The sequence below is a fragment of the Pleurodeles waltl genome, chromosome 4_2 (genome assembly GCF_031143425.1).
Source record: "Pleurodeles waltl isolate 20211129_DDA chromosome 4_2, aPleWal1.hap1.20221129, whole genome shotgun sequence".
In the NCBI taxonomy this organism is placed as follows: domain Eukaryota; kingdom Metazoa; phylum Chordata; class Amphibia; order Caudata; family Salamandridae; genus Pleurodeles; species Pleurodeles waltl.
The window spans coordinates 679,861,274-679,887,699 of NC_090443.1; the positions used below are offsets into that span (position 1 = coordinate 679,861,274).

At 44.6% G+C, this 26,426-nt stretch overlaps 1 protein-coding gene across 4 annotated transcripts in view; it reads left to right on the forward strand.

The window, feature by feature from the left end:
- Positions 1-26,426, forward strand: part of ODF2L (outer dense fiber of sperm tails 2 like) — a 248,638-nt gene that overhangs the window by 57,817 nt on the left and 164,395 nt on the right. For all 4 annotated transcript variants that reach the window (XM_069232260.1, XM_069232263.1, XM_069232261.1 and 1 more), the window contains exons 6-7: positions 4,239-4,355; positions 24,596-24,781. In XM_069232260.1, coding sequence (XP_069088361.1) covers positions 4,239-4,355; positions 24,596-24,781 — 303 coding nt within the window. The remainder of the gene's footprint in view (positions 1-4,238; positions 4,356-24,595; positions 24,782-26,426) is intronic.

Sequence of the window (26,426 nt, forward strand, 5' to 3'; positions counted from 1 at the left end):
TTCCTTCTTCTTTCTGGTGCCCAAAAAGGGCAAGGGCCTATGCCCTATCCTAGACCTTCAGGCCCTCAGTCCCTTCCTTAATAAGGAGTAGCTCAAAATGCTCACTCTGGCTCAGGTCCTGACTGCCTTGAACCCAGGAGACTGGATAGTAGCATTGGACTTGAAGGACTTTTACTTCTGTATACTCCTCTTACCTGCCCACAGGTGCTACTTGTGATTCGTGGTAGGTCACGAGCACTTTCAATTTATCATGCTCCCCTTCGGCCTTACCAGTGCCCCTCGGGTGGTCACAAAAGTGATGGTGGTGGTTGCAGCTCATCTGCGTAGGTTAGGGGTTTCAGTCTTCCCCCTACTTTGGTGACTGGCTGCTGAAGGCAAACATGCCCCAGAAAGTCGTCTCCCACCTTACTACTGTAAACCTTCTGCACTCGCTGGGGTTTACTGTAAACATGTCAAAGTCACACCCGACTCCTTCTCAGATGCTCCCTTTTATCAGGGCTGTTCTGGACACAGTGCAGTTTCGGGCCTATTCTCCGTAAAAGCCAGTCCAGGATATTCAGGCTATGATTCTGATGTTTCAGCCTCTATCCTAGGTTTCGGTGAGAATGACTCTGAGGCTGCTGGGCTTCATGGCCTCCTGCATCCTGCTGGTGACACATGCCAGGTGGCATGTGCAGGCTCTGCAGTAGGACCTGAAGTTCCAGTGGGCGCAGCATTATGGGAATCTCTCTGACATGGTCCAGATCTCAACGGGGACTGCAAAAGACCTGCAGTGGTGGCCTTCAAATCACGATTGGGTCAGCAGCATATCCATCTCTCTTCACCAAACAGATCTTACAGTAGTGAGAGATGCGTCACTCCTGGGATTGGGTAGCCACATGGGAAAGGCGGAGATCCGAGGTCTCTGGTCTCCAGCCGAGTCCGGACTCCATATCAGTCTTTTTGAGCTCAGGGCTGTCAGGTTTGCATTGATAGCATTCTTTCCCTCTTTCAAGAGGAAAGTGGTGCAAGTGTTCACGTACAACACTATCACCACGTGGTACTGCAACAAGCAGGGCGAAGTGGGGTCGTAGACTCTTAGCTGGCACATCAAGGCATAATCCTGGGGATTCAGCATCTGGTGGGCTCTCTGAACGCCAGAGCAGACAAACTCAGCCGTTGATACATAGTCTATCATGAATGGCGTCTCCATCTGGAGGTGGCACAAGGTCTTTTTCAGCATTGTGGAGAACCTCGGTTAGATCTGCTCGCCTCTGCAGAGAACATGCAATGTCAGCTATTTTGTACATTGGAGTTTCCAAGGCGGCACTCGCTCTGTGATGCTTTTTGTCTTAGTAGAACTCTGGTCTCCTTTACGCCTTCCTGCCAATACCACTTCTGTCCAGAGTTCTGAAGAAGATCAAGAGTGACCGCGCCTAAATAATCCTTGTGGCCCTGGTCTGGGCACAAAGGGTATGGTACCCAGGGCTACTGAGAATGACTACAGATCCTCCGATCAGACTGCCCCTTCGGGAGGATCTTCTGTTGCAGCAGCAGGGTTCGGTTCTCCACAAAAACCTTCATGCATAGAGATTGAGCAGCAGCAGCTGACAGCTGTCGACCTTTCGACTGAAGTCTGTGATGTTATTTTGGCAGCCAGGCGTCCCTCCACCAAAACTGTATACATCTGTTGTTGGCATAAATTTGTGGCATAGTGTTCCAACAAGTCCGATTCTCCTCTCTGCTCCTCTCTCCGAGGTTCTCTTGTTCATCCTTTCTTTGGCCCAGCAGGGCTCTTTTTTGGGCACCCTTAAAGGTTACTTGTTGGCCATCTCAGCCTTTCTTAGATTGCCAGACCAAACCTCCCTTACTCAAGTCTCCCATTGTTGGATCGTTCCTTAAGGGGCTCACCCATTTGTTTCCTTTGACCCCGGTTCAGTATGCCCCAGTGGGACTTGAACTTGGTCTTGACATACATTATGTGTGCCCCTTTTGAGCTGGCCACTTTGGTTGTTCCGTCCTGCAGGTCTTTTTAGTATAATCTTGGTTCACAGCCCACTTCGGAGGACGTTATTGCTTGGGTATCTATTCCAAGGTAGGGAATCTGCAACTAGAAGTCTCTATCAGATGAACAAGTTACTTACCTTCCGTAGCGATTTATCTGGTAGAGACATATTCTAGTTGCAGATTCCTTACCATCCCATCCATCCTCCACATTTGGGAACTGATTTCTAGGGACAGGGATTCCCCTTTCTGGTCCTTAGCTATGACACACCACTTTGTGTTCTTCATGGCACCGCGCTAGTGGTATGGAAACTTGTGAAAAGAAACTGATGTCAGCCCACAAGATGCCATCACGGGGACTACAACACCATTGATGGATGCGGAGTCGATCAATGCCACCTGATGGTGTGCAAGGGTACTGCTTGAAGAAAGAATCTCTGAATCCAGTCTGACACCTGGGGGAAATTCTAAGTTAAGGAATCTGCAACTAGAACATATCCCTACCAGATGAATCGTTACCAAGGGTAAGTAACTTGTTCTTTAAGGGGGGGACAAGCTATTTGGAAGGTTGTGCAGATCTCCAGAAATTAAAGACAGAGGGACTTGAGGAAAGGCGAGTGTTGGGAATCGGCAGAGGTAGAGGGTGGCAAGTTAGGAAGGAATAAAGAAAGATTTAAGGTTTTGAGTGAGGCTTTCTCTGAGATCTGATCCCTATTGGTTAGATAGTTTTATCATGGCAGCATCACACCAAATCAGGGCCAGGGGGCACACTTAACTGCTCATCCTTTACTCTTTAAGTGTGGCTGGATGTCTTATGCACAGGTTTCAATTTGTTTAGAATGCCACTTGAATGTGTGCATTATGGATTGAAGGATCCTGTACCACATAAATATTGCCACTGAGTGTGGAACAAAAGCTAGACAAGTCTCAGTGGTAGTGGGGAGGAAGGAGTGGTGAGTGATCATCTACATCTGCCAAATGTTGTTTTGACTGAAAGTCTTAAAATGGTATTTAGTATGCCATACGAGAGCTTATTGGGCTGCCATTTCAGATGAGCAAAAGTCCAGTGCTGCACACATTATGGAGGAACCCAGAACATATAATTATAAAATATCACAGTTAAAGGTATTACATTCCTTGTACTAAATTATATTAAACCCTGAATGTGGTATAGAGATGGCAGGGATGATGCACTGAGGTTCTAAAGGAAAGTCTGTTGTATTGATAGCTGACTCCTTAAATGAGCAGTTACCATCCTCTCCTGCAGCCTAGGATGTTCTGTCTTTCGTTAGCAAGATTCAAGGTTATCTACATTTGCAGCAGTAATAACCATATGGAGATATAAATTGGTTCAGTGGTACACCCCTACCTACTAGGGCTAGCTGAGAGACCCCCAGTTTTGTACTGAAGTTGAAGACTCTAAGAATTATTCCTGTTGCATCAAAACAAAGAGATCCAGTCACAGACTTCATACTATTTCATATTTGATGTAGGTCTACTGATGTATACATGTCTACTGGAAATTGCCCTTTATCATCAGTTTTGACTCCACAGAAGTAAGCAGTTGTTGTATGTCAATGATTATTTGGATGATGTTTAAATAACTACATGTTTTATTTTAATCAGACTTTCTTAGGCATTCCAGAAACTGAAACGCTACAATATTTCTTGGTTTTAGGAAAATAAACCTCTGGCATTATTCCAGTGAACCATTTTAACAGAATACTATTACTAATTATACTACTGACAACATGGTGTTCTTTTTTGTGCTGTTATTTCATTAAAACTGCATGTTTGGCATCTATAGAAATATATTATCTGCATAACCTCTCAAAGTAATTTACATTATGTACTTTCTAGTTTTTCAAATAGTTGATAATTAGCTGTAATACAACTTGTTATTATGTCAAATGCCATAATAACTTGCAAAATATTGCCACCAGGGGAGTATTGTTTTTTAAGAACACACAACTGGAATTTACTGGATTCGCTGGGTCTCTGGGCATGACGGTGGACTACAGACATATAGATTATCAACTTTGAAAAACGTAAATAAAAAAATAAAAAATCGGAGATTTTTTAGGTTAGAATTAAACTTTTTTATTTTATACAAACACATTGCTTAGATGTTGAATATTTGAAGATCTTAGTAGTGAAAAGAAGTGAAACAAAATAGTGAATTGGTAACTTTATCAATCAGTTATTTTGGCGGATACAGTAGGCTACAACCATTTATTTTTATTTTAAATTTGTAGGATAGAATATCAACTGCAAACCGATTAGCTGAATCCTTGGAAGCAATTCAGTCTCATCTTCAAAGTCATATCCAAAAAAAGGAGGTAGAGAATGAAGTCATGAAGGAAAAGATAAAGGTACTTATTCAGTTTCATTCTTATGTTAGTATCATTTATATAATTTACTATATAAGCTGTTGCTGAATACCCCTACTTGCTTACCAAGTGATTGGAAAATTTCAAGAACACTGCAACAAGTTAACAAGTTTCTGCTGAATTTTCCCGTCTTCTCCCCATACTTTCTTGGTGGGGCCTTCTTAAGAAACGCACCTGTGCAGCTGTAACCAAGTATTTCCAAAGGCTGGGCCATCTGCGCCCAGACTGAGCCAAGGGCTGGCCATGCTGCCTGCTTGATAGAACTCACACCTTCCTCTTGTGTTAACTTTTTTTCCACAAGGAACTGCTTTCTGTCAACCTGATCTCCGTGACGGCTGCTGTTGTAGCTCATTCATAACGCAGAGTGTCTTCTGCTCCTTTAAGCACTGTGACAGTTTTCTATCCACACTACATCTTAAACCATGTGTACCTAAAAATTATGTTTTTAAGCATGCACTGCCTAGGTAAACGTAGCACAGAAGTAGCCAACTTAATATATGAGGTGGGAGATTAATAATTGTTTAGTAAGAAAACTTGGTTGTGGGAGTCGTCACGGTAAAAACCCTTGAGAATTGGAGGAGGGGGGAGGGCGGAGGGGAGGTTGTGTTTAGATATTTATCTTTGCTGACTGTTGAAGTTTACAAGAAGCTGATATATTTAGATATACTAATACTGTCCTCTTTACTCATGTATTCTTGACTACAAATCTACCATCCTCCAGACACAGACATTAGTAAATGAAATCAACTACATGAGCTTCATCTGCCTCCCCCACTTGACGCTGAAGAAACTGCCAAAACTTGTTTTGAGGACGAAGGCCTGTTCGGTATTCCGGTGGCACAGATATAACCGAGCAGCAAGGTCCTCACCTCAAGGGCACCGATGTGGAGGACTATCTGAAAGCCAGAAAGTAAACCCAGGTTCCATAATAGATAATGCACCCACAGCCACCTGCCCCGGGGGGGGGGGGGGAGGGGGGAGGGGGGAGGGGGGAGGGGATCTACCATCCAGGAATTGACATTGAAAGCAGTTGCAGGTAGAGACTGAGCACTGTGCCTGAGAGAGTCAGATGTCGAGCTCCAAGATTAGCCAGAAGAGGCGCCTGCCTTTGAATCTGCCTCCCAGCACTGAGCCCTCTCAGCATTTGCCCCTCACAGCTGTTGCACAATTACCTTGCCGGGCTATTTTCAGAGAAAGAAAAACTTACCTGCAATGTCACAGGGAGCTTAGCAGTCCTAAAGACAAACAGAGCTGATGCTGTAAATGCTTAAAATCTGTTGCACTCACACTTAATTTGTCTTCCCTCTGGAAGAATTCCCCTACCCCAGTTTTCCTTCTTGTAAGCAGTTCCATCACCGGCTATCTCACAGCTCTCTATAATTTGTCTAATTCAACACCAGTAGTCCCACTTACTTGAAGCAGTTTGTAGTAACACTGCTTTTGAAAAGGCCAATGGTCAATACAATCAAGCAACCACTGACAGACTTCTCAATGACCTTTGCACATTAAGATGTTGTAAAACATTCAGGTAGACAAATCTCTGATTTTCTGGAGAGGAACATCACGTTGAATCATGTTCAATTTAGTTTCTGCTCATTATCAGCTCGAAAACAGCATTGGCTGCCATTGTAGATAACATAGGAATTATTACTGACAATGATATCAGAGCACAACTGGTTTTTCTTGTGACCTCTTTGTCACTTTGGACCTGGTGTTAGTCTTTCTCATCTTTTTCAGTTTGAGAGTGAAGTTATGGGTATGAAAAAAAAAAATTGAGTACTAACTTCACTGATACTTCAGGTCACAGTCACTATTAGCTTCAGAACACTCAAGTGGATCATTGCAGCAGCGGGCGCACCTCTAGCACAATGAACTGATGGTTTGAGGTTTGGTAGATCCTGGAAACTCCCTAGAAACGTGAGTTAGTGCCCATTACACTTGATATTAGCTGATGTTGTTGCGTACTCTGCAGTGGGTAAAGACAAATGGGCAGGTCCTTCCAGAAAGATTATGTTTAATTTGCTGATTTATATCCTCCAGCTAACTATGAGCCACACTGACAGAGTGAGATGATGTGCATTCCTTCTACCAAATACCTGCTGACTCATTTCTGTTGCAACCCTCTCTCCTTCCTCCTGCACTTTCGTGTCTGGGATTGCTCCCTCCAACCAGAAGTGGCAACAATATGCTTGCTTGTCTGGGAGGGGTGACTCGCAGCCTGTACTGTGATATATGATGGCCACCCAAAATGGATCCCATTTGTCTGACCACACATGCACTTACTTTTTTTTTTTTTTTTTTGCTAAAGTATTTTTATTAGATTTTTAGACACAGAAAACATACCTGCAGACTAAACAAGCATAACAAACTAATAGACGATGGCCCCCGCCCCCCCCATCATAGAGCATCAGAAAGATCCATATTGCATTCCCAAGAGCGTAAAATGCTCCCATTATATACCCCATATTGTACGATGTTCCTGTGAGCAGCCACAGGCTGCATACACTGGCTCCTCCATTTTTTAGCACCAATCCATGGCATGTTGCCAAGCCTGCAGGTCCGAAGCATTTGCTGAGGTCCAGTGCCAGGCGATATCTTGCTTTCCCAACTGAAGTCACAGACCGACCAAATATCTCTCACACCTCTTTTCACCCTACTCGTCCGATAACCCGAAGACCACAATCTGAGGCGAGCAGTCAGTTGGATTACTCAGCACAGCCGACAAGACCCCCAGAAGTATGGACCAATATTGCTGTATGAAGGGGCACAGCCAAATTACATGATGAAAGTCTGGGTTGTCTACACAACATGTATAGCCAGTGGGTGTTGGCAGGCTTCCCAACTTCAAAAGCCACACCAGCGTCCGGTAAGTCGTATGAAGGACATTCACTTGGGTCATAAAGAAGCAAAGAGGAGATGTCTAACTCCCAGGGTGCCGTAAGCACCCCTCTCTACTTCCCATCCTCTAAGGCACCCATCCAGTGATTCCAACGAGTGTGGAGGGCAAGAACTAAGTCTGGGGAGTTTATGATCAGGGAGCAATAGATCTGGGGAAACTCAACCCTGTCCCAGACGTGACATGAGGACCTTTACCTCCCTGGGACTAAATTTGCAGATTTCCACCAAAGCGAGCTGATAAGACAAGGCATGATAGATACGCAGAAAGCGGAATGAACTGGGAGTGATGTGGTAATCGGCATGTAACTCTGAGAAGGGGCGTATAGTAGAACCCTGCCACCCATCTCCCACATGACAAATGCCAGTAGAGTTCCACTTCCTAAACCCTTCCAGGACTACCACATGATGCAATGTGCCCCTTAAGAGAAGAGTCTCTAGTGTGATCCTACCCCACCAGCTATTCCATTTGGTAGTTGCCTGTCAGACCCAAAGATCACCCCGATGAGATCCGGCAGAGCTCGTGAAATCGGTGGACCATATAAGTGGTCCATGACAGTCTCCCATGTCATGAGTGAGAGTTCCACGTCATATGCTGGGTCATCATTTTGCCCCCTGAAGCCAATCATGAATGACCACCAATTGTGAGGCCTAATAATACAATTATAGGTCAGCTACTGCCAGACCCCCCCATCAGAGGTAGATTGCACACATTTGCCAAATGCTATACGGAGAAAATGGTGGTTCGATAGAAAGAGGTGTGTAATGTCCTGAATGTAGCAAAACCACGGTTTGGGGATGCTGTGGGAAAGTTTTGCAAGACCTAACTGGGTAACAAGATCCTCCCCCATAAGACGGCGGCCCAAGGAAGACCAGTGCTCAAGATCTTTTCTCATATGAGTTACCAAGGGCTGTGGGGAAACTGGCACCTAATTGAAGGTTGCTTGTTTCCAGTCCAGGGAAGACCTGTCCTGGCAGTTCGGGCTGGACTGTTCCCATGGGGAACAGGGTCAAGACTGATTTTCATATGGCTGGGTCCAAACTGGAATGGCATGGGCAGCAAAATAACGATGGATTTATGCCCAGATCTCTGTACTGAGGGTGAATGTTTGACATTGTTCAGCATTCCGTCCATCACTTGTTCTTTTTACCTAATTGAAGTACCCCACAACTTTTTGCCTGGTTTCTGAATGCAACTTGGACTGGGGTGCTCTGGGATCCTGCTTACCAGGTCCCCAGTGCTAGTGTTCTTTCCCTAAAACATTGTAAAAGTAAGTGGATACACCTTTAGCTACCACTGTAAGTCCCTAGTAAAAGGTACTTAGGTACCCAGGGCATGGGGTAGCATGGGCAGGCCCGTGAGTGCAGCAGCACTGATTGTGCCACCCTCTAGGGCAATGCATCCAGATGTACCGAGCACTGCAATTACACCCTACCTGTGTGCCCTGTCCACCATACACTGCATTTACTATGGCTAAGACACCCCTCTGGCAGGCCTTATAGCCCTAAGGCACAGTGCTCCATATTATATGTGAGGGCATAGCTGCATGAGCAATATGCCCCCACTGCGTCCTTGCCGTTCCTAGGACATAGCGAGTGAACAGAGCAGCCATTTTAATATACATGCTGGACACTGGTCAACACGAGTTTCCCAGCTACATAATGGCTGCTCTGAACCCTGGGTTGTTTGGTATCAAAGAACTCAGAATGATAAATCCAAACTGGTACCTGTGCTGGATTTATTATGAAATTTACCCAGGGCTCACCTTCGTGATGCCCCCTGCAAAAGCTAACTATCTTGGCATGGTTGCTGACTGCTTCCATTCTTGCCACCTTCAGACGGCCAATATACAAACCATGGGGGAGAGCCCTGTCTCTGTGGTTTGGAAGACAATGCCCTTCCTGAGTGGAGGAGGTAACACCCCTTACCCCTCAGGAATGTGCACTCACCTGGCAGTGAGCTTCAAAAGTCTACCGCCCTTTGTCAGCCCCCCACTTTTGGCAGAAGCAAAGGTGGGAAACCACACAAAGGGTAGGAGGAGGGTTCTCACTGAGCATGCACCACCCCTAGGGGCTTGCAGGCGAAGTGGACCCTCCATTTCATTTTCCTCCATGTTGGATGGCAGGCAAATAGCCAATGAGGTTTAGGGTAATGACCCTTCCCACAGGAAGTGATCACTGTAGTGGGTGGGCCACCCAAGGGTAAGTGTCCCATTGGACACTACCAGGTTTCCCCTAAATTCAGTTCACCCGCTAAATTAATCATTTATTGGGCTCCCCTACACCAAGAAAAAGATTCATCAAGAAGAAAAGAAGACTGCACCAAAGAACCCGACATGACAGTCGCCGCTGTGGAGGATGAGCTGACCAGTGGACCGACCTCAGAAGACCCAGAGGACCTCCAGGCTTTGCAAATAGCCTGAGATTCCCCTCCTAAGTGGAGGCACCACTCAAGAAGCAAAAGAAACCAGCAAGAACCAGCAAACCGGTAAGGGTCACTTCACCAACTGGACAACATCTCCGCAACCGGCAAAAGTCGCAGAAGGACCCAGCGACACACCAACAAGAACCCGGACAAAACATACAAGTGTGCTAAGTTTGGTGGCACTGCGCCCTCCTGTGGCCGAGTTGTGCCAATACCCGAGGTACTGGTCAGTGCACGTTGGACAACAACAAAAACAGCTCACCCAGAGCTGCACCTGGACCAGGAGGAAGCCCAAGTAGAGTGGCTTCAGGAACACCCCGGACCTCCCACCAGAGCGCTCTCGTCATCCTGCAATGTCCCCAGAAGAAGACTTACCTCTAGCTCCAGAGGGTTCCATTGCGCATAGCATCCAAGACCTCCAACTCACCCTGCATCCGGCCGGCCTGAGCACTGCATTGCAAAACCTGCTGTGTCACAGGTCCCTAACCCCTTGCGAACTCGACAGCCCAAGGGGACCAAAAGACACCACATTTAAACCTGCAAACCAGCTCCTTTTCCAGGTGGCCCCTCCAAGTGTCACTGTGCCAAGAGACTTTCCAGCACTGCTCCTGTCTCTTCAGCTGGCACTGTGTGCCCAACAATCTCCTGGCCAGCCTGCAAAAGAAGAGGCTGGTAACTTACCTGTATGATTTTATATGCATTTTTCTAGGTAGCCTTCCATTGATTCCTAAGGTGCATAATTACGCACAGAAAGACTAACTTTATTAAAACTTTTAAAAATCATAACTCAAGTAGTACTTAACATATCTTAACCATTTCGGTCTTAAAAAATATCTAAAAGTCTGAAGTATGTTTATAAATTCTGGTCTCAAGTTATTCATTGTGTGTGGTGCATGATTGATTTTGTGAGTACAACAAATGCTTAACACATCTGCTGGATTAGCCTAACTGCTCGACCAGCTACTTTAACAATCGGAGCATTAGGTGGTCTAATTTTTACCTCTGGAAACCAACATGGTTGCCTGGACCTCCTAACCAGTGTTCCTAGTTTTGCACACTACATAGAGGGCCAGCCTCCTACAGTTAGTTTCAGGGACCGTGACAGGGTAGGGATTAGCAAGATTTAAATGTCGAGGTAGAGACAACTCAGCCTATAAAGGGGTATAAGACCCCACCAATCAATGTCCCGCAGAGGGGTTGTTCATGTGATCAGCAGTGATTTGGAGTGATTAATTTGTAGTCCAGATGCCTTGCCGTAAAGAGCAAGCACAGCCAGAGCTTGTGGGCCGGACATCATGGGGTTGTGTAGAAAGAGGACTTACATGGCCATTATGTAGTGCGATGTGGTTTTCCTCTGTGCCCCCTCACCTCCCCGACACCAGAAGCCCTGTATCTGCATATTGCAACGGATCCACATCACCAGGGGTTGTATTGCAATGGCAAACCGGAGAGCGGATAGAGGACATCCCTGTCTGGTGCCCCTCTGAATTGGGAACACCTGGGCAAGGGCTGTGTTCACCTGGATCCTAGCTGTGATGCTGATGTATAAAGTTTGTACATATCCAGGAAACAGGCATCTGAAGCCCAGCCAAGCCAATAGATCCCAGAAGTCATCTTAATAGATTGAGTCAAAAGTTTTTTGAAAATCTGTGAGGATAAAGACTTTAAGACTGGGCAGTAGGTGACGGTAAGCTACAGCTGCCTGCACCCTCCAGATGCAATGGCGACTTCCCCACTGAGGCAATAACCCGGATTGGTGCAGGTGGACCAATGTGGGGACGACACTGAGGAGGTGATTGGCCAGCACCTTGGCATAGATCTTGAGTTTAGTGTCAATGAGGGAAATCAGTCAGTAAGATGCATAAGACTCTAGAAGGTGTCCTGTCTTATGAAGGACTACGATGGTCCTTTGTTCAGTTCCGCTTGAAATCGGCCATTATGTATGACAATAAGTGGGGCAAGATTGGTGTCTAAACCTCTTATAATGTTCTGCGGGTAAACCATTGGGACCCAGCGTCTTGCCTGTGTTCATATCTGAGAGCGCAGCTCGACCTTGGCAAGGGTAAAGGGTTCATTTAGTGGAGCTGCATATTCTGCTATGAGTGGGTATCGAGGCAAGTCTGTGATCAGAGGGGAGGAATATTTCGTCTGAGGTCCGGGGCGGTGTGCATGCAATACCCTACAGTAGTCCACGAAAGTGGCCGCAATACCAGCAGTTTCCTTGAGTAGTCTGCGGTCGGGGACCTGGATGCTGGAAATTACTCTGCCAGCCAGACCGCGAGAGGCAAGACGATATTAAAGCTTGCTGTATTTGTCGCCCCAGCCATGTACTCCGCTCTAAGAGTCGGTCCAGCAATGTTGAACCGCATCGAGGATTAACTGACACAGTGAATGCCGATCTAGGGCAAGTTGATGGGGGCTCAATGGTCCCTGCAGCTGACTATTCTTCCACGGGTGCATGCGCAGTTCAAGCCCCTCAATCTGTAATAGCTGCTGTTGGTCTTGTAGCAAAACATCCAGTTCTTGCGTTGGATCCTCAACCGCAGCTGGATCCATGAGGCGCCAAGTGTTAGTGCACCAGATCGGGGGCTCCCCTGGACCTCACAGCCCAGCTGAATGGTATTGTAGTGTGGTTAGTTTTACGTATATTTTGCGCATTAGCTTCAGGCTTTAGGCCTTTGTGCACTTTGCCCTGAATGTATTTTATTCATTTGCTGACAGCTTAGAGCCTCTGTGCACTTTGCTCTAAATGCTTTTTATTATGCTTCGTACTGTTATTTTACAAAATAGCCAGTTCTACGGTGTTGTTTTTATTCATATCACACTGTTTTGCCTACTTCAGCACTGGAGTTCTTCATAATATATTCACTCTGTGCTTCAGTCAAGGATACAGTCTGGTACATTGCCGATAGACGTGGTAGGAGTTTAGATTTGGCATTCCTGCGTAGGGACATTTTGTGATCACGATGACATGTTAGTTATAAAATCACTTCCTTGTCCCAATACATGCGAGAGGGAGATTCCGACCAGGGAACCACAACTCGATGCCGACTGCCTCTTTGCAGATGCTGAACCAGATCACAGGCCTTTGCTCAGGTATGAGGGCTTATGTCTCCCCTGTGATTCAGAAAGGCAAGCTAGAAGCTTAACATGCTGTGCTTTAAATAGAACAAGCAGAGGGAGAGTAGAAACTGTTAAGCAATATGATAGCTTTGTTCTTATGTTTTACTCTCCTGGTGACTATTTCAATCCTACTATGTTGTATTGTTCTGGTTATTGCGGCTCACGCCTTATTATCTAAAATACAGTTGTTTTATTAAAACATTAGATAAAACTTATACTGTCTTTTGTCATTTGTATATGAGACCATATTTTAAATGAGAGAGTTGGTTTGGATCTGAGTGACCACGACTTCCCTGAGAAGTTCCAAAGATGTCATGCGCTCGGCTGCCCAATCATCTCTTCCCCGTGGGAGAAATGAGGCACTTCTAGTTAGCCGGAGCAAAAACCGGATTTAGGGTGACAGAATTCTTTACACGTGGGTCAGACTCAGTCCCCCACACCGTTATCGATCCTGCTGCCTAGAAATCCAGTAGTCTCATTTAGGATAATGAGAGCCCACGCGACATGGCGCCGCCAACGTTTGGTCTGGCTCTAATGTTTAGTTCCGACTGACTCTCTCGGTCTCGTATATATTTTGACTCCTCGGTTCCGTATGCGGAGACGTCCGTGGGGCTGAGGGTTTCCGCCACCACAGGATAGGTACGTCCTATTGCTTCGTGGTTGGTTGTTCAATCTTGAACTTTGAAAGGAAAAAACCCCAATATTGGTGTGCCTTCTCTGACCTAGGGCTATTTTTTACAAATGGCGAATCCTATTGTAGTGAATATAGCAATCAATATGCGTCACCCGCTCACAGGACATTTGATAGCACATGGACTGACATTCCAGGGGGGTCCAGTCACTTTTGTGGTGGACGCCCATGCAGCCTATAGGACAGAACTTTTTTATTCTTGGGTCGTATTTCCAGCAGCTGATGGGGGTACAAATACTTTTCACGAATATACGGTTGCGAATGTCCCTGGCCAATACAGGGCTTATGCATACTTAGAGATACCTTTATCTTATCAAGAACACCATAATTGGCTTGATTGCGCCCTCCCACACACAGTAGCACAAGTAAGGTTAGGTCCGTTGAGTAATGATGGTCCGACCTGGCCTTTGTTGGCTACTTACACACCATATCCTGCGGTTGCAAATTTGGCAGTGGCTGAAGTGCGTCGTTTATATATAGACTTAACTACGACATACAGGAGACTAGTTCAGTTTGTGATGCAGACATTAAATACTAATGCAGCGCGTACTGCTCCAGCGCACCCACAAGCTGTGGTTCCGGAAATAAATCCGGCCACAGTACACTCAGTTATGGGCAAGGTATCGGCTAAACGTGAGGAGACTCCATTTTGGCTGACGCAAAAGATTAATACGCTGGAAGTGGTATTTCCCCATACGGGACCTCAGGATAAACATAGAATTTTGACGATGTGTTTGCCGTATGGGATGGTTCCTCCGGTGGACCTTTGTAATACCTGGGGCACGGTGTTTGCCGCGCTCTACACTACAGCACACGGTACGCCGACTTTAGCTAATTTACCGGAAGTGCTTAAACAAATTCAAGATGAATATGGGGCTGCCCCTGCCTTAGATTTGAGCATGCAGTTAATGGGCAATTTTGCCGCAGTTTCTTCTATTATTTTGAGTAATCTCAAGGGAGAGGCAGTAGCACTAGCCGTGCGAATGCGTCTTCGGGATGTTCCGCAGATTAATCAAGAGCGGGAACTTCCGCGAATAATAGCTGAGACGTATTCGAGTATTGGTCGTGATAGCCTAGGGGCTAGACCACAGAAACCACAATTGCAGGGTAAAAATAATAAAGATAATGCTAAGCAACAGCAACCTGAGGGTACAAAAAAGCACTGGGAAAAGAAACAGCAAACACCTAAAAAAGATGGGGGACAGTCTCCGCAACCGGAGACCCCGCAGAATAGGTATAATCTCAGAAATGGGGATAATTTGAAGACGCCTGATAGATATCAATATACTGATACACGCCAATCTCGTTCCTTTCAGGACTCCTCAGAGAAGAGAAGTGAGAGAGGTGGGCGGTCAGAGCGGAGGACAGAGTACGTGAAACCGAGACAGGATTCACAACGCTCAGCGGAGGTTTCTGTTAAACAAGAAGAGAAACTGCTGCAACAAAAACAACAATTTAAAAAGAAAAAAGTGGCAGCAGTCTCTGTTAGACATGCCGCTCAAGAAGAGAATTCTCTTGACGAACAAGACATGGGCGTTAGCACTGTTAGACAGCGCGGCAGAGGTCACAATAGTTCGCCGGAGTCTTCTAGAGCATCTGGAGGTGAAAGCAACTGATGACTTCATACAAGTCGAAACGGCGGATATGCGAGTCTCTGATCCTGATAAGAGTATATCTAGTGACTCTACGATTAGAAGGGGACATTGACCGCATTGTACACGCCATCTTTTGGGACCATGTGGTAAAATCATATGATGTTCTATTGGCCGAACAAGATTGGCCACCTGACTTTGTTCGCGACTGTCCGGTTGGGGAGGAGGTTATTACACCTTCCTTCTCACCACTTGTTCCGAGAGAACTAGCGTAGTCCTATAGTAAATCATGGGCTCTAGCACAAGCCCCCGCCCTATATAGAAATAATGTGGGGTGGGATAAACAATCACCTTATCATGTCATTCCAATAAAGGGCGAACCTCAGCCACAGCCGCAGTATCCTATTAAATTTGAGGCAAGGGCATCGGTTAGGAAAATTCTTACACAATTGGAGTACCAGGGTGTCATAGAGCCCTGTGTCTCGCCGATGAATAATCCCTTATTTCCGGTTGCTAAACCAGACCATTCATATAGGATAGTGGTGGATTACAGACATTTGAATAGTCATACACGCACATATGCAATACAGAATTCACATAGCGCAGCGCTTATGAATAATATAGTGCGTAAGAAATACAAAACAACATTAGATATCTCGATTGGATTTTTCTGCCAGAATATAGCGCCCGAAAGTCGGGACTATACCAGTTTCAGTGCGTTTGTCTCTCAGAAAAAAATTTGTCGTTTGCCTCAGGGGTATAAGAATAGCCCGGGACTGTTTTCGGGTCGTGTGACTGAAATGCTGCACGAGTTGGACCCTGAAGCATTATCATATGTTGATGACATATATTTGACGGACTATGAGATTCTGCAACATCTAAGGCGTGTGTCGCGCATTGTTGTGGGATTTGCTGATATTGGCTATAAGTATAATTTTAAGAAATCAAAAATTGCCTTCCTCAGCGTCATTTTCCTGGGATATGAGTTATCGAGTGAAGGCAAGAGCCTAGCACCACATTTTTTGGAGAAATGTGCTTTACTGCAGCCTCCTAATACGGTTCGGAAGCTCCAGTCATTGTTGGGGTTTCTGAATTTTGGCAGAACTTACATTCCTGACTATGCTACGCGTATAAAACCCTTATACGAACTGATTCGCCCGAATTTTTCGAGTAGATTTTGGACAATTGAGCATACACACATCCTGCGAGAGTTACAGGATGATCTCTTAGCAGTTAAACACTTACACACACGGGACAATAAGACACATTTAGTCATCAGGGTGATACCTGGGGCTGTTGGGTTTACGTATGTCACCTTTAATGAGGGTGAGACAGTCCCGATAGCATACAAGTCCCACTTGTATTCTGCTGCAGAACAGCGATTTGCACAGACTGAGAAAATACTCACTGCAGTACAGATGGCTGTGATCAAAGAAAGACCGCTTGCCCAGGGCCAACGCATCATTGTTGTTTCCCCGATTCCGGCCTTAGAGGCTGTTACAAAAGCGAGTGTTCCTAATTCGAAAGCTTTACACCCGCGATGGATACAATGGGCTACGTCTTTGACAGCCACTGATGTAGATTACATATTTGACCCTAAACTGCAGACTCAAGAATTTCTTCAATACGAAATAGAATACCCTGTTCCTGCTGGTACATTGCCTATTGACCAATATCAAGTGGTCATGTATACCGATGGCTCTGCGCAACCAGCGGTTGGGACTAAACAACAGTAAACAGTATTCTGCTGCATGTGCGGTGGTGAGCGGAACTATGGAGGGGGAAGTGTTCTGCCCCCGACATACTTATACTAAAACCTTGGGATATTGCACGGCGCAGCAGGCTGAGCTCAAAGCTCTTTTGTTAGCGTTGGAGCACGCGGATCTGGCGATTTTGACCATTCTGGTCTGTGACTCCTACTACTGTGTTCAGTCTTTCAATGAATATCTGCACTATTGGAAGTTGAATGGGTTCAGGGATTCTAAAGGCAACACCATTAAACATAAATTGTTGTGGGGTAAGGTTGCGGATCTGAAAGAAACGCTTCCTAAGGTCCATGTTGTGCATACACTTGGACACCAGCGCGTTGGAATACACGTTGCTGGGAATACTTTGGCTGATGAAGCTGCAAAGTCGGCAGTGGCTGTCCCCACTGTAGCCGCAGTGACTCATTCGAGTTCCAAACCAGACACAGAGATTTCGGCTGCCGTAAAAGCTACGGCTGATGGCACGCCATTTCCTAAGGGTTTTCCTTCTAAATATAGTTACTGCTTGAGTGGTGCGCTAAATGCTGTTGTTACAATTCCAGGCATTGGTGTACGTGAACTACCCAATAAAATTGAGAGACCTTGATAAATTTCTGCAGCACATGAAGGGGTGGCGTCTGCACATGCTGGTGTGGCTGCCACGATTTCACTTTTACAGGCTCGTTACTGGTGGCCTGGTCTCTATAAAGAGACGAAGCAATATGTCCTTTGTTGTGACATTTGTCAACAGATTAAAGCTTCGTCAGCTAGACGCCCGCAGCAGACGCCCCTTCTGATTTCAAATAAACCTTTACAGTGTGTGTACTTGGATCATTGTGGTCCGCTGACACCAGATAGTGCATACAAATATATTTTGGTTGCTGTAGATTCGTGCTCCAGATTTGTGTGGGTCTGGCCACAACGCTTGGCTGACGCTCGGACTGTTATTAAAGATTTGCGCATCTTTGTCGATATATTTGCAGTTGCGGCTTTTCATTCGGACCAGGGCCCTGCTTTTGCCTCGAAGGCATTCAGGGACACCATGGCTTCGTTGGGGGTCCAGCTCCAATTCTCGTCTCCATTTCATCCCGAGGGAAATTCTGTCGTGGAGCGTTTAAATCGTGATTTAAAGCAATCCTTAACGGGCAGGGTTATAGGTACGGGTCGTAGTTGGCTAGCCCACCTGTATGGAGTACAGAGAGCACTTAATAACTTGCCTAGATGGTCACTGGGGGGTCGTACTTCATATGAGTGCATGTTTGGAATACAAATGTATGTTCCTGATCTAGATGGCCCTGGTGTGGAGGCGGCAGATACGCCCTTTGACATAAATGATCGTGTCACTGTTTTGCAGGATTTACAACAATTCCGTGAAGATAACTCTTCTGCAAGTGCTGCTTCCACAGGAATTAAGGATGAGCCAGTAACACCTACTGGTTGGATACCCAGGATTGGGGATCTAGTGCGTGAAAAGGTCGCAGTAAAGAAAGAATTTGGTCCTTCTTATCGGGCACCTGTCCCTGTGTTAGGGGTGAGCGGCACGAGAACTGTGATTTTACCGCCGCTGCCAGGGGCCAAAGGAAATCGCTTTGTTTCCATTGATAATGTCAAGTTACAACAAGTGGCCGATTCAGCACAGCAGACCAAGAGGGACACCCAGTAGTTCCGACATCACTCTCACTACTGGGGAAGAAGTCCCGCTGCAGGTGATTTACACCGACACTGTTTCCTCTCCGAGCTTGGGGAGGGTGGAAGATGATCTTGCGATTATTCCACAGACAACGATTAATATGGAATCTTTTGAGTTCTACTGATGTTTCTGAACATGTGGTTTATAGCGTGCCTAGGAGAGAGCCTCCATCTGATTCTTTGTTCACAATTGCACCTTTTGCTAGAACTGCCTCTGGCTGCTTCAACGACGCTGATGAAGCAGTGTCCAGCTCTTGGTCATCGATGTCTTCTGTCCGAGGTCCACGTAAGCTGCTGAGTTGGCTTAAACGCACATATTTTGTTTTTCCTTGGAACTATTTGTGGCTTTTTATGGCTGTGATGACTATTTTTTTATGGTTGGGATTTGTAGTTACTTTTTTTCTAGTAATACATGGTCATTTTCTTCCTGATCGATCAGACATTGAGCACGTGGAGACTGTGTTGAGACCACATTTTTCGTCTCATATGGTTCGAAGAGACCTGCCTAATGTGAACATTTCTGCAATACCGATTCCGGATGGGATTGTGTGGGATAAAGTAATGTTTGATATATATGGTCCCACTGAATTGGTTCAAATACCGTATGTCCTCAAGTTATCAATGAATGATATTGTTATACCAGGCATTGTTTCTGATGATTGGGATGTGAAGACAGTAGATTCTATGCTAACGGATTTGCAATATTATACTGTCTGTGACGATGAAGATGCTTACCAGTTTAGAGATGATCATGGTGACATGTTTTGCTACAACTATTATGGACACCATTTTATTCATAAAGCTAGGAGCCCTAAGTCCATTTTTAATTATGTGCAATGGGAACATTGCTCGACTCCTCCACAAGGGAGTTCGAAAACTTATTATGATAAATTTGCATATTTTTCTGGCCATGATCAACGAAATGCTAAGTCTTACTATTTCAAAGTTACTCCGTATTCTAATAAGCAAATGTTATTGACCGATAATAAATTACTGTATTCCAATTTGTTTGTATCTAAACGTTCGGTCGAGGGGTATGAATACTGGTTTAAAACTGTTGACTTGAAAAGTGTTTGGGGTACAAAACATTGGCAGATGCAAGGCAGGGATACATTATTTAGAGAATGTCTTATCCCTGTGCAGATGATTTTCCTCAATGACACAGTACAACAGACTAGCTGTTTGGGCTTGGCGACAATTAGAGGATTGACTTTACCTAGTATCCCTGTCCCTTCCAAATTAAACAACTGGCAGCACTATGTGAATGCTACTTTTAGTGAATTTACGCATTGGGTCCAGAATGGTACGCTTAACATTTCATCGTTACATCCAGGCGGGTGGTTGTTATGGCCTGTAGACACTAATCAGTGTCATCAACGTTTTGTCACCTCTTCAGGGGGGTTCAGGACTAGTAGGGCAGACCCTCGTTACATTTCACCAGAACATGCTGATATTATAACTACGTACAGCGTGGGGAAGCTTTGTCAACAATGGTTGAAGCCATCCACGCTGGATGCAGTTAAGTCACATCTCAAGTTGCTGTCTAATGGTACTGATTTACAAGATTTTTTGTCAGGTCCCAAGGTACCACGGAAGAAAAGGTTTTTATATGAAGTTTATAATGAGATTTGGAAACTTTCACAACAGGAGGCTGCAGCCCGGTTGAGGCAGATTGATCAGGAAAATCTGCTGCAGACTTTGTCTGTTGTTGATAATGGCATGCATACCCTTTCTGACTGTGTTTACACGATTGACAGCATTGTTTCCTCTGCTATTGACATTATTAAATCGGACATGTCTTCTTTATATCATGGGCAGAGTCCGACACGGTCCATCATGCAGCTGGGTTGGACTCTTCAGACCTTGAAGGCGGGTCGCGTTCCATGGCAGCACATTCGTGCCAAAGAGATCTTTATTTCCTTTAATTTAACTCGTCAACAACAGTTGATGGCAAAAAAGGAAGCAACATATGTTATGTTGAATATTGAGAAATTGGAGAAACTGCCTTTTACGGTGGCTGAGATTCCGTCAGCTGAGTGGTTGATTCATGGGGTTATTAATTTGCCCATCTCCACTCTGCAATTTACTCCTTGTTTGAAGCACATTCCGGTGGGTAGATATGAACTATTGGGAGACAGTTACATACACGAGGTGTGGGAGCTTCCCTTTCAATACAGATGTGTTAATGGTTTGAGGCAGGTTTTTCTTAGCGGTAGCGAATGCGAAGCTTCTGTCAGCCATTCCATGGTTTGTAAACAGCTGTCCTTGCACGGAGCGTGTAACGCTTCGATTGCTAACTTAGCTTGTTATTTGAAGGGTGTTCCAGTCCTGGTTATTAAAAACATTTTCCAGGTGCTTTCTAACGGCAGTTACTTTGTTCTTAACAGCGAACGCTGCTGTGGCATGCGTGCCGGAATAGTTTACGTTGTCGTTGTCAACAAGGCTGTTACGTGCTGCGGGAATGTGTTGTTTCCCCCCACTCAAATTAGGGAGGTAGCGGACATCTGGCCTCATATTGCTACTTCCAAGGTTGATTTCGACAAGTTGAGTCGGCTGAAAGCTTTATTGTTTCAAAAGCATGTGGCCCTTACATCTGCTAGCGAGACCTACGCACTTCAGGTGGCAAGGTCATCGGCGGAGATACAGTCCCTTTTGAATACTAACTTTCCAAGTCACTTCGGTGAACTTGTGGGACGTATATTTAATGCATCCAGCACTGCTGGTATTGCTCATTTTTTCAAAGCCGTTGGTGTTGGTTTCGCTCACACCTTCTCTTCCATATTCGGTTTGATACCTTCGGCTATACACTCTATTTTCGGAAGCATTTTTGGGGGTTTCCCGATTACTTTGGCTTTGTTGGCTGGAGTTTTGCTATTGTTGCTATTTTTTCGCAATGGCTGTCCTGCCACGATGAGATCCTATATTGCTGCTCCCGTCAGCGCAGCTGTGTCGTGAACGCATGATGCAGCATTTTGGAGCTACACTCCTGGGCCATTTGGAGTGTGACTGGTCTCTGTCATTCAGACCGCTTTTGGATTGTGTGCAACCCGTGTTTCGGTGCCTTTGGTGCTCATTTGAACATGCACTGGCTTTCTGTCTCTCACTGCAGCGCCCTCCAGTGGTCGATCCTGATCTGTTGATGTTCCCGATTAGGGCTCATTCCCAGACTTGTGCACTACGGTTGCGTTTGCTTCGTGAGGCGGTTTATGAGATTCCCTTCCTGGAGGAAGATGGTATTGTCTCTTTCATTGGCCCTGCACGGGGTGCCGCCCTGAATGGTTTTGGGGCTTTGGAACATACCTGCTCCATGGTACTTTGTGGCGTGGATCTTCCGGTATTAACATATATCGAAGTGGAGGAGCTCCTACGTTCTATTGCTTCTGTCTGACAATTGGATTTTTTTTCTTCGGCAAAATTGACACTATATTGAATTTGGCTTTATCGTCACATGTTTCCTAAATTTAGGACTGTCTCCTTACCTTGTCGAAATATATTGTTTATGTTTAGGGCATGTTTTTATGTTATTGGAACCACTTGCTACCGACAAGGGGAGGGTGTAGTGTGGTTAGTTTTACGTATATTTTGCGCATTAGCTTCAGGCTTTAGGCCTTTGTGCACTTTGCCCTGAATGTATTTTATTCATTTGCTGACAGCTTAGAGCCTCTGTGCACTTTGCTCTAAATGCTTTTTATTATGCTTCGTACTGTTATTTTACAAAATAGCCAGTTCTACGGTGTTGTTTTTTATTCATATCACACTGTTTTGCCTACTTCAGCACTGGAGTTCTTCATTATATATTCACTCTGTGCTTCAGTCAAGGATACAGTCTGGTACATTGCCGATAGAAGTGGTAGGAGTTTAGATTTGGCATGCCTGCGTAGGGACATTTTGTGATCACGATGACATGTTAGTTATAAAATCACTTCCTTGTCCCAATACATGCGAGAGGGAGATTCCGACCAGGGCACCACAACTAGATGCCGACTGCCTCGTTGCAGATGCTGAACCAGATCACAGGCCTTTGCTAAGGTATGAGGGCTTATGTCTCCCCGGTGATTCGGAAAGGCAAGCTAGAAGCTTAACATGCTGTGCTCTAAATAGAACAAGCAGAGGGAGAGTAGAAACTGTTAAGCAATATGATAGTTTTGTTCTTATGTTTTACTCTCCTGGTGACTATTTCAATCCTACTATGTTGTATTGTTCTGGTTATTGCGGCTCACGCCTTATTATCTAAAATACAGTTGTTTTATTAAAACATTAGATAAAACTTATACTGTCTTTTGTCATTTGTATATGAGACCATATTTTAAATGAGAGAGTTGGTTTGGATCTGAGTGACCACGACTTCTCTGAGAAGTTCCAAAGATGTCATGCGCTCGGCTGCCCAATCATCTCTTCCCCGTGGGAGAAATGAGGCACTTCTAGTTAGCCGGAGCAAAAACCGGATTTAGGGTGACAGAATTCTTTACACGTGGGTCAGACTCAGTCCCCCACACCGTTATCGATCCTGCTGCCTAGAAATCCAGTAGTCTCATTTAGGATAATGAGAGCCCACGCGACAGTATCAGGGGCATAGTCGGAGATATCTCTGGGTAGGATCCCGGTACTGGTGGTAAGGAGCATACCTGTGGCTGTCATGAAGATGTAATTCATGTGAGCTTGAGTATACACTTGTGTATGAGGGAGCCAGGTGCACTAGATGTTGCCAAGGCCAGATACCCAATCCGATAGGCGGGTGAAGAGCCGGCCAAAGTCTTGGTCTATCCACTGTGGGGGACATGAGCATGTTGCAGTCCCCACCTACATTATTTATCCCTCGGGAGCTCCCACTAAGTACCTTTTTGTATTGCGTCTATCGTGGGGCCAGGGAGTTGGGGAGGTACTACGTAGGTGCTTAGCAGATTGAATGCCTGTCCATTGATCGTCCCCTCAACTGTGACATACCTGCCCTGAGGGTCAGAAGTACTATTGGTGACTACCATGGGAAGGAGACTTGTCCTTACATTTAATATGGACTGCTGCTAGCAACACCACATACATAGAGTACACATGAACATTCTCTCTTGATGTTTGTGCAGGGTGTGGGAATTACTTTCAAGTTGAAATTTATGCGAGTGTGCTGCCACCACTGTATGATTTTTATGTCCCAGGACACGTGCATTTGTCTTGTCAGCTCAAAGGTGCTTAGAGCAACCCTCCAGACCACAGAGCTAGGCTTTGGTTCTCATAAGTTGCCGGATCGCCGGGCCACCTTGTGCATACAAAGCATTGGACCTTTTGATAAATTCACATGCTTGAATCATTACCCGAATCAAGTTGGAAATCCTCTGTGGTAAGCATGAAGGTACCGTTTGTATTAAACACGAAGTTGACAATACAAAGTATTTTCCTTTGAGATTTCCTCTAGGTTTGGTTTATAGGACATTTCCTTTCCATAGTTTCAGAAGTGGAAATGTATGTATGTTTGTGTGTGGTTGCCCATCCTACACCAATATGCAGGTTGTGAGACAAAGTTATGAGTCAAAAAAAAAAAAAAAACTTGCCAAAGCTTTTCATCAGGGGCTACTCCTGACAATGAAAATGAGGAATGCTTTACTGATAAAGCGATGTGAGTAATGGAAACCTTTACCTTAAAAAGCTGCATTGTAGTGCTTGCATTTTTGTGGGACTGTCTCCAATTTAGGATAACATTAATGATCTTGAACTTTTTCGACTTTTCAGTTAGTCACAGATGAAGTTTTTATTTTCCCTAGGAGAACAATTATTCCTGTACCCTGCAAAACATGAGGGTCACAGGCAAACATTCTTTTCAAAAGATGATTTCTTCTGTTCTTTAAATATTGACTTATCTCAAACATAATTTTAAAACACTTACTTACCGTTAATATAATTTATCTCCTAGTCAGAGCTTGCGTATAGCATATATAAAAGTCCTAAATTGTACATGTTCACAGCAAATTAAGAAGTACACATGATAAAGCAAACTGTAATGCCCTTGTTGATTTGCCTATATTCATTTGTGATCATGACATGTAATGGTAAAATTGCATAACTTACTGCAGAATCTGAACACAGCGATCAGTGAAAAGAAGCTAGAACGTAAAGAAGCCAAGAGAAAGATTTTGCTTGTGAAGGAAAAAAGTGCACATGAAAATGAAGCCCTGAAGAAAGCAATTAAAGTTCTAAAAAAGAAAGCACAACACCTTGAAGATGCTAAAGAGAATGTGACTGCAAAGATTAGAGAAAAGGCAAGTATAATACTTGTATATATCTGTATTTCGTAGATAAAAAAAGTGCATGGTTACTCACTGAATATTCCAAACAATTTTATGTACGTTTTCCACTGTGAATTCATTTAAATACAAAGGTTAACTTAATGACTGAAATTTGAGGATATTGTGTAAACAGCAAGTGAACATCACAGAAAGCATGTTTTTTTTTTTTTAAGAGAGCATGCATCTTGTTTTCCGAGTTCATTGCTCATAGTTCGATTATTATTATTTTTTTATGTGGGAAATATTTTTCAGCATCTCCATCTGCATCAGTTGTCATTGCGCAGCCACTGCTGCATAATATGTGGTAGTTTATTTATTTTCTATTATCATACCTCTTTAATGATGAAATATACATGTTATCCTTGTGTTCATCATCAGATCAATGTTTATATTTAAATTACATGGCTGTAGCAAATCTGCTGACCTGTCCAAAATGAACACTGCCAAAACGTTTTCGATTCCGAAATAAGATTTGCACTGTGTGTGAGCTGAATGAAATTTACCTCATATCGACAATGCAACAATAACTCTTGGTGCAATTCTTAGAATCAAACTCAAGTTTTCAAAGAAGCAATTCATTCTGAGTCACAAGAACTAAACCATTTCCTGCAAACTGAACAACCAACACACCACTTCTTTTGGTTATATATTTTTAACCTCTCAATATTTGAAATAAATTAAGAAAATGCATTTCCCTTCGTAGCTTTGGGGCAGTTGGGTTTGTACCCACCTACAGTGCTCTAATGGAGCCATCCTCAAATCTCATTTGCACAGTTTGTTTTCTGAGGAGGGTGAGGCACAAGATCCGCATCAGCCCTACATTTTGTAGTTGGATCCTTATTTTTGTGTGTAGATAACTGGAATTTTTGATAAAGCACCTGATCCAGCTGTGCGTGTGGGATCCCCATTAAATATAACTAACACTGATGATGAATCACTTTACTTGTCTACTCTTGAGGATACAATAGTTGTAATAGGTCACTAACAGGCCTGCTAAGGTTGCTAACAAATTTGGCTCTACTTCCGGCAATCCATTGAACAAAATCAGTGAAATCAGACACTTTTGGTGGTGGTGCTGGTGAGTAGGGAGAGGGGATTGGCAAATAAAGTATACTTTTTATAGCACCAAAAGATTAACACAGTGTATGAGATTAATTAACTGAGATCAATCTCCAAAAAGGCGTCTCTGTATTGCTGGCGCTCCCATCTTAATTTTAAATTATCTCTTGGGGGCACCTGAATAAGGTAATCGTCTACGCAATCAAGAAGTAGTTTTATTCCTTCCTATCACTTATCTTGCATTCTGCTCACCTCATCCAGACCATTAACTCTCATAGGACCTTAATTATAAAAATAAAAAAAACACCTACTCCAAAAGCTCTTACCGTACTCTAGGGATTTGTAGCCCACACCAGGAACTATTTGTTTTAAATTGAGGGATCCGATTATGAAGCATGCCACCTAAGTTTGGGTGAGGGGCACATCCCTGATCCAAGGGACTTGCTAGCATTACAGAGGCCCCTCTTTTCGGAGATTGATCTCAGTTGGTTGATCTCATAGACCGCATTTACCTTTTTGTGCTATAAATGTTGTTTCCGGGAATGGTGCAAATTGGTTG